The sequence below is a fragment of the Osmia lignaria genome, chromosome 15, assembly GCF_051020975.1.
Source record: "Osmia lignaria lignaria isolate PbOS001 chromosome 15, iyOsmLign1, whole genome shotgun sequence".
Classification (NCBI taxonomy): Eukaryota; Metazoa; Arthropoda; class Insecta; order Hymenoptera; family Megachilidae; genus Osmia; species Osmia lignaria.
The window spans coordinates 9,550,437-9,566,919 of record NC_135046.1 but is presented as its reverse complement, the minus strand read 5'-3'; the positions used below and the strand labels follow the sequence as shown (position 1 = coordinate 9,566,919).

Sequence of the window (16,483 nt, the reverse complement as noted above, 5' to 3'; positions counted from 1 at the left end):
CATGCGGCTACTCTACGAACGCGAATCCTATCCACAGTTTCTATTTTTCATGAATTCCTACAATATTAACTTGGAAATCAATTATCAATTTTTGTATCCGATTGCTGTGTATCCGGTAATTCAATCCATTCATATGATACATGCATTCATATATGAATAGATCAATATATGGGTCATCGAATAATGCTTCGAGGTTGAATGGAAATGGATGATACGAAAATATTGCGTATAACATAATTAACGTTGTTATAACGGTGACGAATGCAAGAATTATTGGAATATTGTCAAATGAATGCGAGTAGGTTTTATTCAATATTTTCGTGACCGATGCTTGTGCAAGAAAATTGTATTTGTTTATAAAAAGAACAGTTGTAGGAATGTTTCTAACGCATTTAAAATAGAGCATATACCCGCGAGCCTTGAGGTAAAGAGGACCATCTCTTCGTTGATAGAGATCAGGTTGTATGGAACCCAACGGTGAAGCTGGAGGAGGTGGTCCACCATCGCTGCAATATAAAAAATTACTACCTTTCGTTATGATTAAATTAGTTATCAATTGTCTAAGTGCAATCGTGGTTAAAATACAAAAGTAACACAAAATGATATTTAATGATTTCAGCGGTTGAAGCAATTAAGCGTGAAGTTCTAAATAAATCAAACGGTGAACAAGCAAAATTAAATTGCCTGAAAAAATTTCAACATTATCGTCGTTCAATCGTGCATTATCGAACAGTGACCAAATGGAAATGAATATTCAAGTAATTCTTCCTACCGATTGCTTCCAATTAATTTGTTCCTGGCGCTCCGTTAATTATGAATTTTTATTCAAAAATAAATACCTGATCAAATACAATTACAATCGAGCCTGCTCCTAATAAAAATATTTTGCAGGGATATAAATTGAAATACAAGGGGTATTTGAATTTCTGTTTAAAGTTCGCGATTGATTTACCTTTAAAACGCAGCGTGAAATCATTCGAGCAGGGAACGAATGAAAATTGGCTCACCTTCCGGAAGTGCGTGACGGCGGAATAAGAAGCGGTGATAGACTTCGGCCAGCTGATCTGGAAGCAACGTGGGCAACGCTTATCGTAGAACTACCACAGGAAGAGCTCACACCTGTTGCCAGAGAGGACAGTGAGCTCTGAGAGGGTGATGCATTACTGCTCAGAAGGCTTCCGGAACAACTGGCTGGACTTCCACAGCGTGCATCTAGCGATGCTGCGCGACCAGGTGATGGTGATCTGTGTGTTTAACAATCGTGTCTATGGTGCACATGAATTTTATATACTATACACAGGATGCAACACAGCTTCGCCAGTATGTCCTATCTGCTAAAACTAAAACTAAAACGTCATACAACAAAAAGTTGGTAAATTAAAATCTATTCAAATGTTCCAACTAAATAGCATAACTAATTTAATTGTATTCTAAATAAAATATTTTGAACAATTTCATTCGCATCGCGTGATTTGTATATATTAGATGTTTATGCGGCAACATAGTAATTAAAATCAATACGTGATAGTAAGTGTGCGTTGTATAGTTACCTCTGTATAGGAAAGATTCTATGTATTGTACAAAGGTTTTAATTAATATCTCGGAAACTAATAGGAAGCCGAAGATACCACTTTATATTTGGGCACCCCACCCCCCTCCCTCCTTTCCCGCAAAATTTCATCTTGATCGGCGACCGGTCGTATTCGGAAATACAGCCGATTATTCTAGCCGATTAAAAGTTCATTAAACTATCGTTCGAGTATTGCCTGTGTGAGGGATTATTAACAGTCCACGAAAGATTCGGCAAAGGTCGGTACGTACGTTGAATACCGTTTAATATCTCTAATGGAAACGTTTAATTTCAACCACGTTTGTTACATGTTGGGAAGATATTAAACTATGTACACATGCAAATCCGCTACTTAATACGCGGTCGGTCGAGCAAATACGACGGGTAAAGGTACTGAAAACCTTAATGGTAATAGCCCGTATATGCTAATTAACTTCTTGACCTAATTACTGAAGTTCTATTAGCTGATGTAACTAGTTTTCAATTTTTTAATACACACGATGAGCCGCGAGAAACTCCCCGAAAGCATTGATTATTTTATGAAGTTTGTTAATTGATTCTAAGTACAGGCTGTATCATAGCTGGACATATAACTTCTGCGATGGGTTTGGTATCTACGAATAATACATACAGTTTAACTTGAATTCGAAATTTTGCACAATAGCACTCCAGCTATACGAGACAGTTTAAAAAATTAAAAAGAAATTAAGAAATTTTGACTACAAATTAACTAAATAAATTTATCTTCGCTTTATCAAAATTTTAAAAGGTTTAGCGGTTTCAGAGCGGAGATAATTTTAATATATAATCTTTACACCGAGCTTTTGTTAAAGTTGCGACGAAAATCTTCTTAGGATTTTCATAATAAACTAACAGGTGATACAAAATTGTTAAAACAAATTTTACTCTGTATCTGAGGTATATTCGAAAGCAATGGAATTTTTATTTGTAATTACAATAAAATGTCTACCCCTTAACCGAATTTAATTTCATTCCGAACGAAGAGGAAACATATTTAATGCTTCATAATAGTATTGCAAATCAGAGGGGAAATTTGGTGGAAATTTATCACAATTGCCAGCTACGATTTGCAGAGGAAACTCTGAAGTTTAATATACCCCGATAAAATTGTTGCTTTAAATACTTGAGATGTGATAATACTGTTTAAAACAAGTTTTAAGCAATTAGAGCAAATTATCTTTGGTATTAAAAGTTTCAGTAGTTATCGTTTGATTTTGTTCGCTAAACAAGATATGTAGGTTTACATATCTGTTTAGATAAACTACAACTGTTTAGATAAGCATGACAAGAGGCAACGTTATTTATGGAATGACCCGATATAATTTAATTAATTTCATTCATAGTAGAATAGGCAAGTGCAGAGTGCGTATAAAAGATATATAAAGTAACCTTGAACTTCTGCTTGGGGGGTAAGAAGAGGCAGCGTGTAGTGGATCGCGATGATGATGGTATCGTCCGTCAGGTCCAAAGGCTCGAATTTGAGACGAAGAACCACGATGAACGGATGGTCCTCCTGGAGGTCCTGGAGGTCCTGAAGCTCCTTCCAAAGAGCTTTGAGAGCTAACCGATGAATTCCTCGTGAATAATCGTCCCATGTTTCCGGTTCCGCCGCTACCGCCGGGGTAACTGCGACTTTGATGTGGCAATCCTCCTGGCGCATACGAAAAGTAGGTATCAAGTGGCAGACAAATAGATCATTGTCATCTTAACCCTTTGAGGGGTACACTTTTCTTCCGAAGAAATGATTGAAATCAAAATTCAAAAATTTTGTCGAAAAAATTGGCATGCGAAAAATTCGGAAAAAATATATGTTATAGTACTAGGTGTAGAATATATGCATACAAATTTTCAGAACTGTAAGACTTTTCGTTCTAAGAATAACCGAATTTATTCTGAAAAAGAACCGAGTTTTTAGTGTTTTAATTGTTTACAACTAATTATAAGTAAACACGTTTATACAGCTTTCCATGAAAATTATATAGCTTGGAACCTCAAGAGTCTAAAAAGTACTCATACGTTGAAAAGATCTGCAAATTAATTCCGAATTAAAGAAAAAAACTAAAAACAAAAAGGTGGTACGAATACGTATCACTGGCCCTCAAAGAGTTCAACAATTTCTAGTTAATTTATTGATGTAACATTACTTTATTTCGGTGTGATTTTAATGACAAGGACTAATGATTTACCGACCTACATTCCCATAGAACTAAAAAAGATGATTTACTTGCCATGCTATACAGGCGCGTTTTGCATGATTTTGATGCATGCCAAGTAGCATGGATTATTACTTGGTACACATCACTGTTTTTCGAATTGCTATTCCAAACCGCTACTACAGAAGACATCTTTAATATTCATATCTTTCATCGATCAGTGGTTTTGAAAACAAGAACACATCAGGGATTTAGGTGTTATAAGTTCGGGAGGTTTAGTGTGCTCGCAATCCGCTTTCTGAGACCAGAGAGGAAGTGTTCTTACCCGATTCAACCACCACCGACGAACATGGTTGCACAGCGTGTTGTTCTTTAGCGATGTTGAATTCCTGGAACAAGAATTATTTATTGTTAATCTAAAGTTTGTACGATGAACTGATACTGATTGGATTTATTAATAACTTTACTTATTTAAGATGGAAAAGAGCTTACAAATGCGCAGATTGTCCCATGGATACTTATGTAAATATTTTAACGTGATTTTGAGTTGCAACTTGTGTACTTGGGTAAAATAGTGAAATGTTCATTCTTTTAAATTCGCTACTCGCAGATCTGTATACTTATGGGCGACAAGGGAAATCGTTTTTCGAAAGCAGCTCGAAAAAATTAAAAAAATGTTGTTAAAACTAAGACTACAATGCACATTATTGCAGGCAATTAAGATATTGAGTAAATATACAGAGCGGACCATTTAATGGGAACATCTCTCCTTTATTTATGGTCTTATAAAACACATCAATTCATAAAAATTCATTTAAAAATATAGAGTTTCGACGTGTTGAATAACGTTTATGTTTGCTTGAAAAACATTCATAGAGCTGCAGTTTACGAAATTTGCATTCAAGAGGGACAAATTTAAATGTAGATTTAGATTCATTAACCTCCAGCAATATACAGTTGCGTAAAACGGAAGCAAATTAAACCAGTTGATTTATAATACTGTCATATTCGTATGTTACAAATTATAGTCGATTTAGGCTAAAAAAAATAGTATTTCATATATTCGAGTAGCATTGAAAATTTTTCTCCAATTTCATTTTTTTCAAAATTCCACACAATTTAAAAATGACCTGCTGCAATACAGTGCTGGGATAAAAATGGCTCCACCGTAATACTATTGGGATGCGTATTATTCCAACAATGACAAAAAAAAAACAACGAAAAGAATATTTTTCTAGCATTTTTTTTTTTTGAATAAATGTTTGCTAAACAAAAGTAATACTGCTAAACTTTCTACCTTCTCTTTCTAGTTTAAATATTTATTTTCACGTATGGCTTCATATAGTAGAGGATATTTCATCGTGGTGTTTGTTTTCAGTCAAATTCTTTCATTAATGCTTTTTCATTTCCTTTGATAGAATACATATACGGCATAAAGAACGCTTTTCAGTTGTTTCGTCACAATTCTATATCTACGGAAAAAAGTGAAATTGAGGATATCCGTTGCAGTTCGTTCGTCCATACCGAATACCGTGGAAAAATCGAATAAATACCCGCGTCATAGCCGCAAAGAGTTCGTGTGCTTTGAGCACAGTTCGTAGAATGAAAGTTTTGAAATGGAAAAGAAACGTCAACGTCAACTTCGAAATTTTATTAAAATTCGTTGTAGAAAAGTGAAATTATCTTTATTATAAAAGCGATTTCCTTCTAAAATTTTCTAAATTAGTTTTCTTCGTTATCATTTCTCATTACCACATTTCACTTTAACGTATCGCCCACAATTATATTCACAGCTGTTGCGCATTTTCCGCCTCATCGTTTTCATCTTTTCTCCAACATTTAACCTTGTTCCAGTTTACCATGAAAATAGCGAGTGATTTAACAGCCGGGGGTAGAACGAATAGGTATATAGGTTTAGCCACGCGTTAATTAGACTATTTCGCTGTCGTCCGCGTGAAACCTCGACGAAGGACGATGCGAATTCTACGAATCTTTACGCGTTTGAAGAGGAATAATTTTCAGCTGAATGGCCACGGCACGACGTTATACTGTTGAAATTTTCTCTCATTACTTTTCATCAATAAAGTGTTACCTTTTGCGAAAGAAAATGTTATGTATCAAAACGTTCAGCGACTGTGAGCGTGTGAAACGATTCACCATGGATGAGAAGCTTTCAATAATTCATAACGATTTTCATCCACGATTTATTCCCACCAACCGGTTGGCTGCCGTTGAAAATTATTCTTTCGATATATTCCAACCGAAAACTTCGCCAACTGTCGAGAAGTTTACCAAAAGCTCGATTTGAAGCATCGATGTTGCGATAAATTTTGGAAGAAGATCACGTCCCAGAAAATCGTATATTGCTGCGCGAAATGATATCCTTTCAAAGAGTTGCTAAAGTATTTTAAGAGAAACTTTTTCGAAAAATTCGAAGTATGTTCGATTAATATGTTAACGGTATTTGTTTGTCAAATATCGAACGCCATTACCTTATTCTATCATAAACTTTAAGCAAAGTCTCTTTGTTTCTACATGCACAGAAACTCCACTTTGAAACTTATAGATCAAAAGCTCTACCACTAACGCTTAACACTACCTTTTAAGCGTGGTTATAAAACCTAGAAGCCTCATAACTTTTGCATCAAACATTTACCTTTTACGTCAAATACAAAACAGCAACCTCAAAAAGATACACTTACGTTAGTATAAAACTGTTAATTGTTAGATAATACAAAATTGTCATCTTTCGTCAACTTCAAGTACGAAATTGCTATGGCATAATCAGTGGCATAAAACTTTTGTTATTTCGAAATTGTCCTTTTGATGTGCAACAACCTGATCGTCAACATTAACGAATGCTACTCCATGGAGTTAACGAACTTGTACGGTGATGACTTTTTATCGATTAGACAAATCGTCTTAAAAAGTAAAAAAGTAATTGAAAGACACGGATTTTGAGTTTCGACACGACATCCTGACAAGGAGGGGCGAGGTCGCTGGAAGCTGTCTTTCATGGGTCGATACTCTGAGCAGCGCGAGCAGAATCCATGGTTCCGCCCAGACCAAAATATTCAATCTCTGGTGAATTATTATTTTTTTCTATCTCTGGTATCGATACCTTCGATTCGTCGTGAAGCCACAACTAAACGCCAGCACGATTCGTGGCTGGTCGAACGGCCATTTCTACCATCGTGGCGAAGCAACGGCAGATGGAAAAGCTTAAAGGTTTCAGAGTTTTTCCCTCTATTTTTATTTGAATCCTTTAGTTACTCGTTTTTTGTATTCGAACATAGCGTAACTGAACTGTGGATGTGATTGTATTCAATTAAAATGTAACTCGATATTATTTTTTGTGTTGAATTTGCGTTCAATTGATTTGATATATCAATTTTATCTGAATTTTGGTCCGTTCGGATTATCAAGAAATTGCAACTAATTTTGCAGATTTCAATTTTATTTTATGCTCGAATAGGAACTTGAGTGATCGAAAAGTAAACGATCAAAAACGCCAATTAATTTCGTTTTCCTCCAATCAATCAAAACTTTCGATAACACTTTAAACGAGAAAAAAATATTGCTCATCGAAAAACAATAAACGAAATTCACGATCGAATTGCTCGTAAGTTCAGTTTGAATTCGAAGCAATTAAATGACATCAAATTTCAATGGAAACGTGAAACGAGATGAAAAAAACAAGGTTTCCTTGTTTTTTTCGAAAAATAAGAGAAAGTAAAGCAGGGCACGAGTGCTTTTTAAATAATACATTTCCCTCGGCGCCAAGGACATTAATTGTAAAACTGAAACAAGAAAACAGGGTTGTTCGTTGTCACGCGATACGCTTTTACGATTCGTTTCGATCCGATCGTTAAAAGTGTAGGCCGTCAGTAAAAATGAATTTCCAGTGTTCGTGTGTTCCACTGACAATGAATAGAGGATTTCTAACTTCGTCGCATGTAAGATGCAGTGGCCCGTATTTGGCTGGATAAAAAAGTTAACAATACTCGGGAGGCACGTTCGAAAAAGAATTCTCGAAACTTTCAGTTGGAACGTAAGGGACTCTTATTAAAGAATACAATAAAAACTTGAAACGACCCAAACTGTTTCGCATTCAGCTTACAGACTGTTCGCGACGTTATTGATGCCACTTTTGCTGTAAGTTTGAAAGTTTGTTTGAATACAGCGTGTCTAGAAGCTCTTGCTTTTATTGTATTGAAAACTAATAGTCGATATTTTACGAAATTACAGTTAGTTTGACATTTTATTGGCTGAAATTGACAAGTGTGTACGAGCTTGTTGCAGAATCTAGATTCTAAAAAGTAAAGGGTAAATCGGGGGTCGGCAAATGTTTGTTTTTTTTTTAATGGGATTATGAGCGAAATGGAATGTGGATTCGTACGTGAATTCTACGTAAAATGGAATTTTTTAAATATCTCTAAGAAATAATTCTAACATAATTTAAAATTAGAAAGTTACAAATTTCTTGCATCCAAAAAACAGAGTTAATATATTTTTAAATACGACACGATTTTACTATTTGTAAGTGTAACGAATAAACTTACCAAAGTAGGTATAACAAAAATTAAGAAAAAGATATGATATTACGTTATTCAACATCGTAGCATTCCGAGTTTTTTTCCCCGTCTATGTACTTGACGTTTGCAATTAAAATTCGATAAATGCTCTTTTCCTCTATTTCACCATTCATTTCTATTTCGCGGTTATCTCATGAAATTACGGAAATAGAGATATAAAACGAGGGAGATGAAATAGGAGAAAAATGGATGGAAATATCGTTAACGAAGGGTTTCATAACGCGATCGAGTTACGAACACTTCACTAGCAACGAAGCTCGGTTAATTCACATAAAGTTCAAGATATCCTAACCGTGTAACGATTCCGTCTATTCCTGACACTGAGAATTGAAGCTTGAAATAAACATAGCAATTGCGTAAACAAGCATCACAGTTGATACCATCGAACCTACACAGGACCATCCACTCATGTGTAATAGCTTGTGCGTTCAAGCATACACGCCCGTGGAAATGCAATTTACATCATTATAGTACGAAACGTACTACCATTTACCTGCGCTGAAAGCATCTTCTCCATTGTACAGATAGGTTCTAGTGCAATTTACAGCTACAATGTCTGCTTCGATATCTTGGGTTAATTTTAGACGCGATCATTGCTGGAATTTCTCATTTAACCAACGGTTCAAGTTAAAGGATTCGCAACCGAAAAATCTGAAACATGTCTAGAATATTCTAGAATTCTTTCAGATTTTTTGAATACCAATAAATAGGGAAAATATGGCAAAAACCGTTTTCTCGATTTTACCCTGTAACTACCCTCAAGGTTGAGATACAGGTTTTTTTATAAGCTATTAATTTCGACCTAGTTTTTCAGGACACTTGCGAATATCATAATCGTTTTTGTCGAAAATGAACGGTTCTGGAGATATCGATTTTTTCGATAGACTTCAATAAAAAAGTTTTTGAAAAAAAATCGCTATCTCGAGAACCGTTCATTTCCGGCAAAAATGATTATATTTGTAAATGACATGAAAAACTACGTCGAAATGATATATCTATTTATGGTTTTGCGACTTTCGCTAAAAGGAACTACATCCACATGTCACTTTGAAAGAACCTTTCTGCAATAGTTAGCTGCAGGTGACACTCTCTTTGTAACGAGCATTATTGTAATAGAATGGGGAAAAATGTGGTAATAGGAAGGAAAGCGTTCTAATATCAGCAGAGAAAGACAGGAGAGAAAGGAGAAGAATGGGCTAAGCAAGCTTCAAGAGTATATCTTGAATTTAGGCAGCTCTTCTATATGTAACATCAACAGAAGGTAATTTCCATTATTACATAGCGGAATGTGTAGCCGCTCTCAATTAGGAGCGCTGTAAGCATCATTGCTATTGTAGGCCTACGGCATGATGCAGTTCGTGGTATGTACCATCGATTATACCGGTCGTTGATCCCAAATTTGATTAACCTTTGCCCCAAATTCACTTTAACGATATTAACCGTGTAACATTTACGCGACCTACTGTATTAATTCCTAAAGTACGATTGAGCGTTGATAGATAATAATTAAAGTGTTCTGTGATTATTTAATAGTAGAAAGAAATATTAAGAAGATCTGTTTATAAATCTCGAAACGATGCGAGTTCATACAATAATCCTTCAAGCATTTTTGAAATACCAACTTGTCAATTTATACAGAAATAAAAAAAGTAAAATTCATATTATTCGACCTTCGACGAAGGAGCAATTGCAATATTTTCAGGCGTATAAAAAAACACCTCCTGATATAATATAAAAAGAAAAATTGAATAACAAGGAATAAGCATCAAGCTCTTATCAGAAAATAACGTCTCCCAAGTCGAATATCCGACGAAATATCCCTCGTAAATATTTATCGAAATTGTTCCATCTTGACGTTGAATTCTGGCTGAAGCTTCAAAATTTCATTTCGATTCCAATAACCCTAAACGACATTCGTTTAATTAATTTCGCTGCTATCTAGAGGTATCTCTCTCCCTGGACCCGCGTACCAGATCCCGTTGAACCATGTTCGCCTTCAATGTCCTTAACCGATAAATTATTTGATTAACACGTAACTTACTAATTTTCATAATTAATTTATCAGATCAACATGATTAGACACGGTCAGTCTGTCTTGAGAGTGCTGAGGATACCTGATCAAAACTGGGTACCTGGGTAAAATCGAGACCTTCTATTATATTTCAAACGATTTCAAATTTTGCTGCATCATTAAGTTTTATAGTGTCTAAACTGTAACCATTCTTAATGGAATTAGCAGAAACGTTTTCTGACGAATACATATTTTTTGGAACTTATTTCATGGTTCTAACGTTTTCGTCAGAACGTTAGTTCGTTAGAAAGTGCATCCAGTGCAACCGCAGCTGTATTAGGTAGAAAGCGCACTCCTAACTTTACTCATGAATGTAAATACCGACGCGGATATATTCAACCGTGTTTCTCGTTCGATTATGTATTTTGATTGCACCAAGTTCGATATATTTTGATTGAACAATAAAGCAAACTCGAAGACTGCATGCGGTGTGATTGACGTTAGTGAACATCTATCGCGTTCATGATGGTCAACAGAAATTTATAAAAAAGGACTGTTCCCATGGGTGTATAGAAAACTGAAGAGTCATAGCGTGGATAGCTTATTGTTTTGAACGGGTCAGGGTCATGAATTCATACCGATTTCTTTCTCTATTTTCTGCTCTTACCGTTCTCGTTTCTAATCACAAGTGGACCGAAAATTTTTATTAATATTTTTCAAAATCTTCAAATAATTCCCCGTACGTTGACAAAGCGAATTCACAAGTGTCCAAATGAACACTTGTTTTCGAAATACCGACCCACTTGAACGTTTAATTCATTTGAAAGCTGTTAGCGAGGAACTCGAGGAACAAGGATGCGTTCGCGGCTAAGTAAACTTCGGTTCTGTTCGTCGCCATAATAAAACCCTCTTTCGATCGATTCTGTATCAATTACCTCGTCTGTCAGTGGGAATTCTATTTTTCTCTTCGAAGGATACAATGTAGACGAAGTTTTCTTTTCTTCTAACATCGCGGTTTCAGGGTACACGAAAGATAACCATCGAATATGATAAGGAAAACGCAAGTGCACTTTTATAATCGTCTCCAAGTGGCTTGACAATGACGAATGATCAAGGTGTTATTCTTGTTCGCTACCGTTGTATTAGGGTGGTGCACACGAAATGTCGCGTTTTTGAATAGACAATGACATAGATAGTATTGATAGTATGTTAACGGTGTACCGTGGTGACTATTTATCGGCTAGAGTTTAGGTCCTAGGCCAGTGGTTTTTAACTTTATCAAAATCACGGAACATTTACGAATTTACAAGATTTTTGCGGAATACAGTGATAAAATAAAATTTGTTATGTAGCATAATCAATAAAAATCGCATACGTAACAGGTTATATATCAGTCAATAGCAAAAATAAAGGTCAAAAAATTGTCAAAAAATTTGTTTAATAAAATATTTTGGTGGAAATTTTCTCTAACAAAGCACCGGTTAAGAACCATTGTCCTAGACGATCCTTAAAAGCAACTGGTATAAAAGGAAGAACCAGTGAAAGGTATCAGCTTATACGTATAATCAATATGGAAAAGGGATGACCATAGAAACGGCTGGTACAAAGGAATATGGGAGGAGATGTGTACTCCAAAGCGTTAGCCTTCTGGGTCGAGGTCGTGTGGTCCACCTCAAAAAAGTTCACCTTTTGCGATATCCGTTTGATCCTTCAGTTCCATCGTTAATTGCTATTCCCCGTCTTCTATCAACCGATTAACCAACGTTTGTGAAACATCTATCATTCGTATTCGCGTAAACTCGCCCTTGACCCATGATCGCTGATCGATGAAACTCCGGGGTCCATGGAAGTTTCGAGTGGACCATGTTTTTTAAACAGTTTGAAATAACGCTCGAAATGAAGAGTAAAAATTTCATTCGTTCTAAAGAAATGATGTAGATATTGGTTTGGCAAATATTGATTACCTTGGTACTGATAATGGATGAGATTTTTTTTTTAATTTGCTAAATTTGCGTTTAAATGTACGTTTACACGAACTTCTTTCTTGTTTTAGCAAACTGATAGATTATTAAAAAATTCTTTCTGAAAATTAACAGAACGCTATCTCATTAACTTTGCTTATGGTCTGAGCTTTCGAAGCTTACGTGCAACAGAAACATAAATCTTGGAATTGCCAACTATACGAAAGTCTTAACACAGTGATTTCTTCAAATTAATTTCCTGTCAAAGGTATCATGGTTGACGATCTAGGTTTGTGATATTACCTCGTTTTAGTGAGCTACAATTTTAAAAATCCATTGTCATTTAATTTAGGTATGTTCTTTCTTATTTTTAATTTTTTATTTCACAGAAATGAATCTCTTCTATCTGCAGAGGTAAACAAGACTGTTTGTTTTAGGACTGATTTTCGAATTTTTATTTATACAATATGTATATTGACTTTGTTTTGTGAGGAAAGCCTGTGACACTCCACACTGTGTACTGTTTCCACGTCATCCTCGATAATAACTTTACTTTTGCAGTTTTGAAATTTCTACAACTTTTATCTCACGGTTAATTTGTCGCGTAAAAATTGCACAACAAACATTTCACAACGAGTATTCGTCCTTTTTAAAATAACCTCGATCGATTTGACGGGAATAGGAAACACTCGCGGAACACGATCGAGCACTTTATAACAAGTTTGTCGCGTGTTTCTCTCGATCCTGTTCTATCGAGCGAGTAAACACGATACGTCGCGTCGTAATCACTCGGTTCAACAAGCTGTATTCATCCAGTATTCAAATAATGCATCCTATTATTGAAACTGGTCACCATTTTCCGAATCATCTAATAAAATTGTTTGTAGCCCGAATACATTTTGTTCCGAACAGAATTATAGTTTATTGTATACAAAATATTATATTCCCTCCTTTTTTAAGAAAAGGGTCAATCATTATACAGGGTGTCCGCGCTAAAGTGTGACAGCCGCTTTGAAATTGCACGGTACAATGGGGCCTATGTTTTGGCGTGAACGAAAATCTTTTTACATTATTAGTTTAAAAGATATGATGGTCAAGTTTCGTTTTTTAAATGGAACTATACAGGGTGTTACCTGTAACGTTACTCACGATTTTTTACCCACTTGCAGCCATCTGGCAAAAAAAAGTTTAGAACAAGAGTTGCAGGGTATGAAGTGCACAATAAATATCAGTAAAAAAATGTCGAAAACAATTTATTTTGGTGATTAAATCAAGGTCACCTTGGGTTTTACGAATAGGAACACATATTTTTTTTTCTACCATATTGTAGAGGACATCGAGACGAATTCAAAACACATATTACATGATATTTTTACTAACATATTACTTGATTTACAAAAATGGAAATGTGAAGTATTTAGCTTTTCGTCGTATGCATTTCGAACATATAATTAAATAAAGTGCATTTTTAATAAAGTAATCTCTTCGGGGTGAAATAATGTTTACACTGTCAGAGTTAAATACGACGAAAAGCTAAATACTTTACATTTCCACTTTTGTAAATCAAGTAATATGTTAGTAAAAATATCATGTAATATGTGTTTTGAATTCGTCTCGATGTCCTCTACAATATGGTAGAAAAAAAAATGTGTTCCTATTCGTAAAACCCAAGGTAACCTTGATTTAGCCACCAAAATAAACTGTTTTCGACATTTTTTTGCTGATATTTATTGTGCACTTCATACCCTGCAACTCTTGTTCTAAATTTTTTTTTGCCAGATGGCTGCAAGTGGGTAAAAAATCGTGAGTAACGTTACAGGTAACACCCTGTATATTTTTTTTCTTCAGATCATGTGATAGTGCTTTTCAAGACGAATTTATTAAGCTTTAATTTATACATCCGATTTTAATTATAGGACTGAATAATTGCACCTATACGTTACCCTATTACCACAGTTTTTCGACGTTAAATAAATTCCACGAGCCAAAGAAACGTGCAGAACTAAAAGTAATACTTTATTAGCTCGTAATATAAAGATTCCTTAAGTAAAACAACGTAAGCAACTTTCCGTAGATAAAGTTTCTAAACATTATGAAATTACTCGCAAGCACGACAACGATTAAAAAGAATCTCGTCTATCACGATGCGAGACAGTTGTCGAGGAATTCCGATACAACTATGTTAGCCATTCTTGTGCAGGAAATATGATGGGAAACACGCAAGAAAGAGGAATGCGAATGAAGAGAGATAGGGTTGGAAAGAATAAAAAGAAATAAAAAGAAAAAGTAGAAAGTAGAGGCTCAACGCAAATGCACGTCAGAATACGCGGCTCGATCATAAATGTACTATCGACGATCGTGTTTCTGTCAGCTACTTCAATGCCAATTAACCGCTCTTCCGTTTCTCACCGAGTGGGAAGCATCGATCCGGATTGCAAGCCGAATACCAAGCGAATCGTCGTTAGCTATGCAGCTGCCTCGTCGACTTTAATTAATCGAGCGTGACAATCATTGCCTTTCGTTCTTAAGTCCTTGCTTAGCAGCTTCTCTTAGAAAGCTTGAAAAACAACTTTCCCGACGTCTTTTGATGGAACTTTTCTTTAGATTTAATTTTCAGTATGTTTCATTAATTACATATCGAGATTTTGAATATAAAATATTATACAAGTTATTAGGAAAAGATTTTTGAAAGGATCTTGGGAGAATCTAAAGAGAGCCTAACTTAAAATTCATATAAATGATAAATTATAAATCTGTCAAGAAAGGATGAAATGAATGCGATAGAGGATACAATTGCACTGAAGTATTCGTCCACTCGTAATCGAACAAAGGACACATATGTACTCGACTTCGGTTTTCTGAATGCAGTTCCTATTACAGTAGAGCTTCAATTATTATTGAAACACCTATTATTCAAACGCTTTGTTAACCGAACACTCATCAGTGGCTTTGACCAACAATTATTGACAGGAATGTATTTTCCAAATTATATATATTATTAATAATAGTAACGATAAGCAATTCTTTGAATCTAACCCTCTTTACCATATAACTACTCTACATATGTTTATTACAAATTTGGAGGAAATAATGAGGAAATTTTTTTAAATGGAATTATGTACTTTGTTATATACATCAATTGAAGCGTTTTTTAATTCTCTACCAAGAAGTATCAAGGCACTTGGTTCGAAAATTGATTATCTTAGGAAAGGATAAATCTTAGGAAAAGATATCTTAGCAATTTGGAAAATGTTTTTTTATAAAATTTCAAAAAAATTTTTTCGAATTCGATGAGCCAGTGATCTCTCCCTGGCAAGGGGAACTACCCAAGTGTTACACTCACTTATTAATGAAACTTTGCCAGCTTGTAGAGCTCGTCGCGCTGAACACGCCTATACACCGTTTTGTGGGCAGACGACTAATTGTTTAAAAGATATTAATAATTAAAGTTAGTTACTACTTACATTGTGAAGCATGACAGACTTACACATACAACTCGCAATCTAGAGATCCACGGTTCAAATCCTTGATTCCCAACATTTTTTTTTTTTTTTATAATGATAATTTTCATGTAATAGTTATTCAAAAAGAGACAAATTATCATTAAAAAAAAAAAAAAAAAAATGTTGGGAATCAAGGATTTGAACCGTGGATCTCTAGATTGCGAGTTGTATGTGTGAGTCTGTCATGTTTCTCAATGTAAGTATGTAGTAACTAACTTTAATTATTAATATCTTTTAAATAATTAGCCGTCTGCCCCCAAAAGGGGGTATAGGCATGTTCAGCTCGACGAGCCCTACAAGCTGGCAAAGTTTCATTAATAAGTAAGTATAACACTTGGGTAGTTCTCCTTGTGAGATATCTTTTGAACTAATCAATTTTCGACCCAGGTGCTTTAATACTTTCTTATAAAAATTAAAAAAACGCTTCAATTGATGTATACCAAATTATAAAATTCCATTTAAAAAAATTTCATTGGAAGTGTGTATTGAAGAGTATCTGAATATTTGTCTCCTTGACTGTACGTCTCGCAGCATCGTGTTTAAAACTTCAGCCTAAGTATTTCCTTGATACGAAAGTTTTAATTGCACGAGTTTGGATACTTTCGTAAGCCATTGTATCTGATTTCGATCGATTCGTATGAACGTGCTCCGACGCGACGGTTCGTTTAC

The 16,483-nt window shown here is 35.0% G+C and overlaps 1 protein-coding gene across 5 annotated transcripts in view; it reads right to left on the bottom strand.

The window, feature by feature from the left end:
* Window positions 1-16,483, bottom strand: part of Sytbeta (Synaptotagmin beta) — a 113,747-nt gene that overhangs the window by 3,635 nt on the left and 93,629 nt on the right. For 3 of the 5 annotated variants that reach the window (XM_034315810.2, XM_034315812.2, XM_034315811.2), the window contains 4 exons: window positions 4,070-4,133; window positions 2,981-3,242; window positions 1,008-1,244; window positions 411-524 (listed from right to left, as the gene is read on the bottom strand). In XM_034315810.2, coding sequence (XP_034171701.1) covers window positions 411-524; window positions 1,008-1,244; window positions 2,981-3,242; window positions 4,070-4,133 — 677 coding nt within the window. The remainder of the gene's footprint in view (window positions 1-410; window positions 525-1,007; window positions 1,245-2,980; window positions 3,243-4,069; window positions 4,134-16,483) is intronic. The other 2 variants (XM_034315813.2, XM_034315814.2) reach the window with 2 other exon arrangements.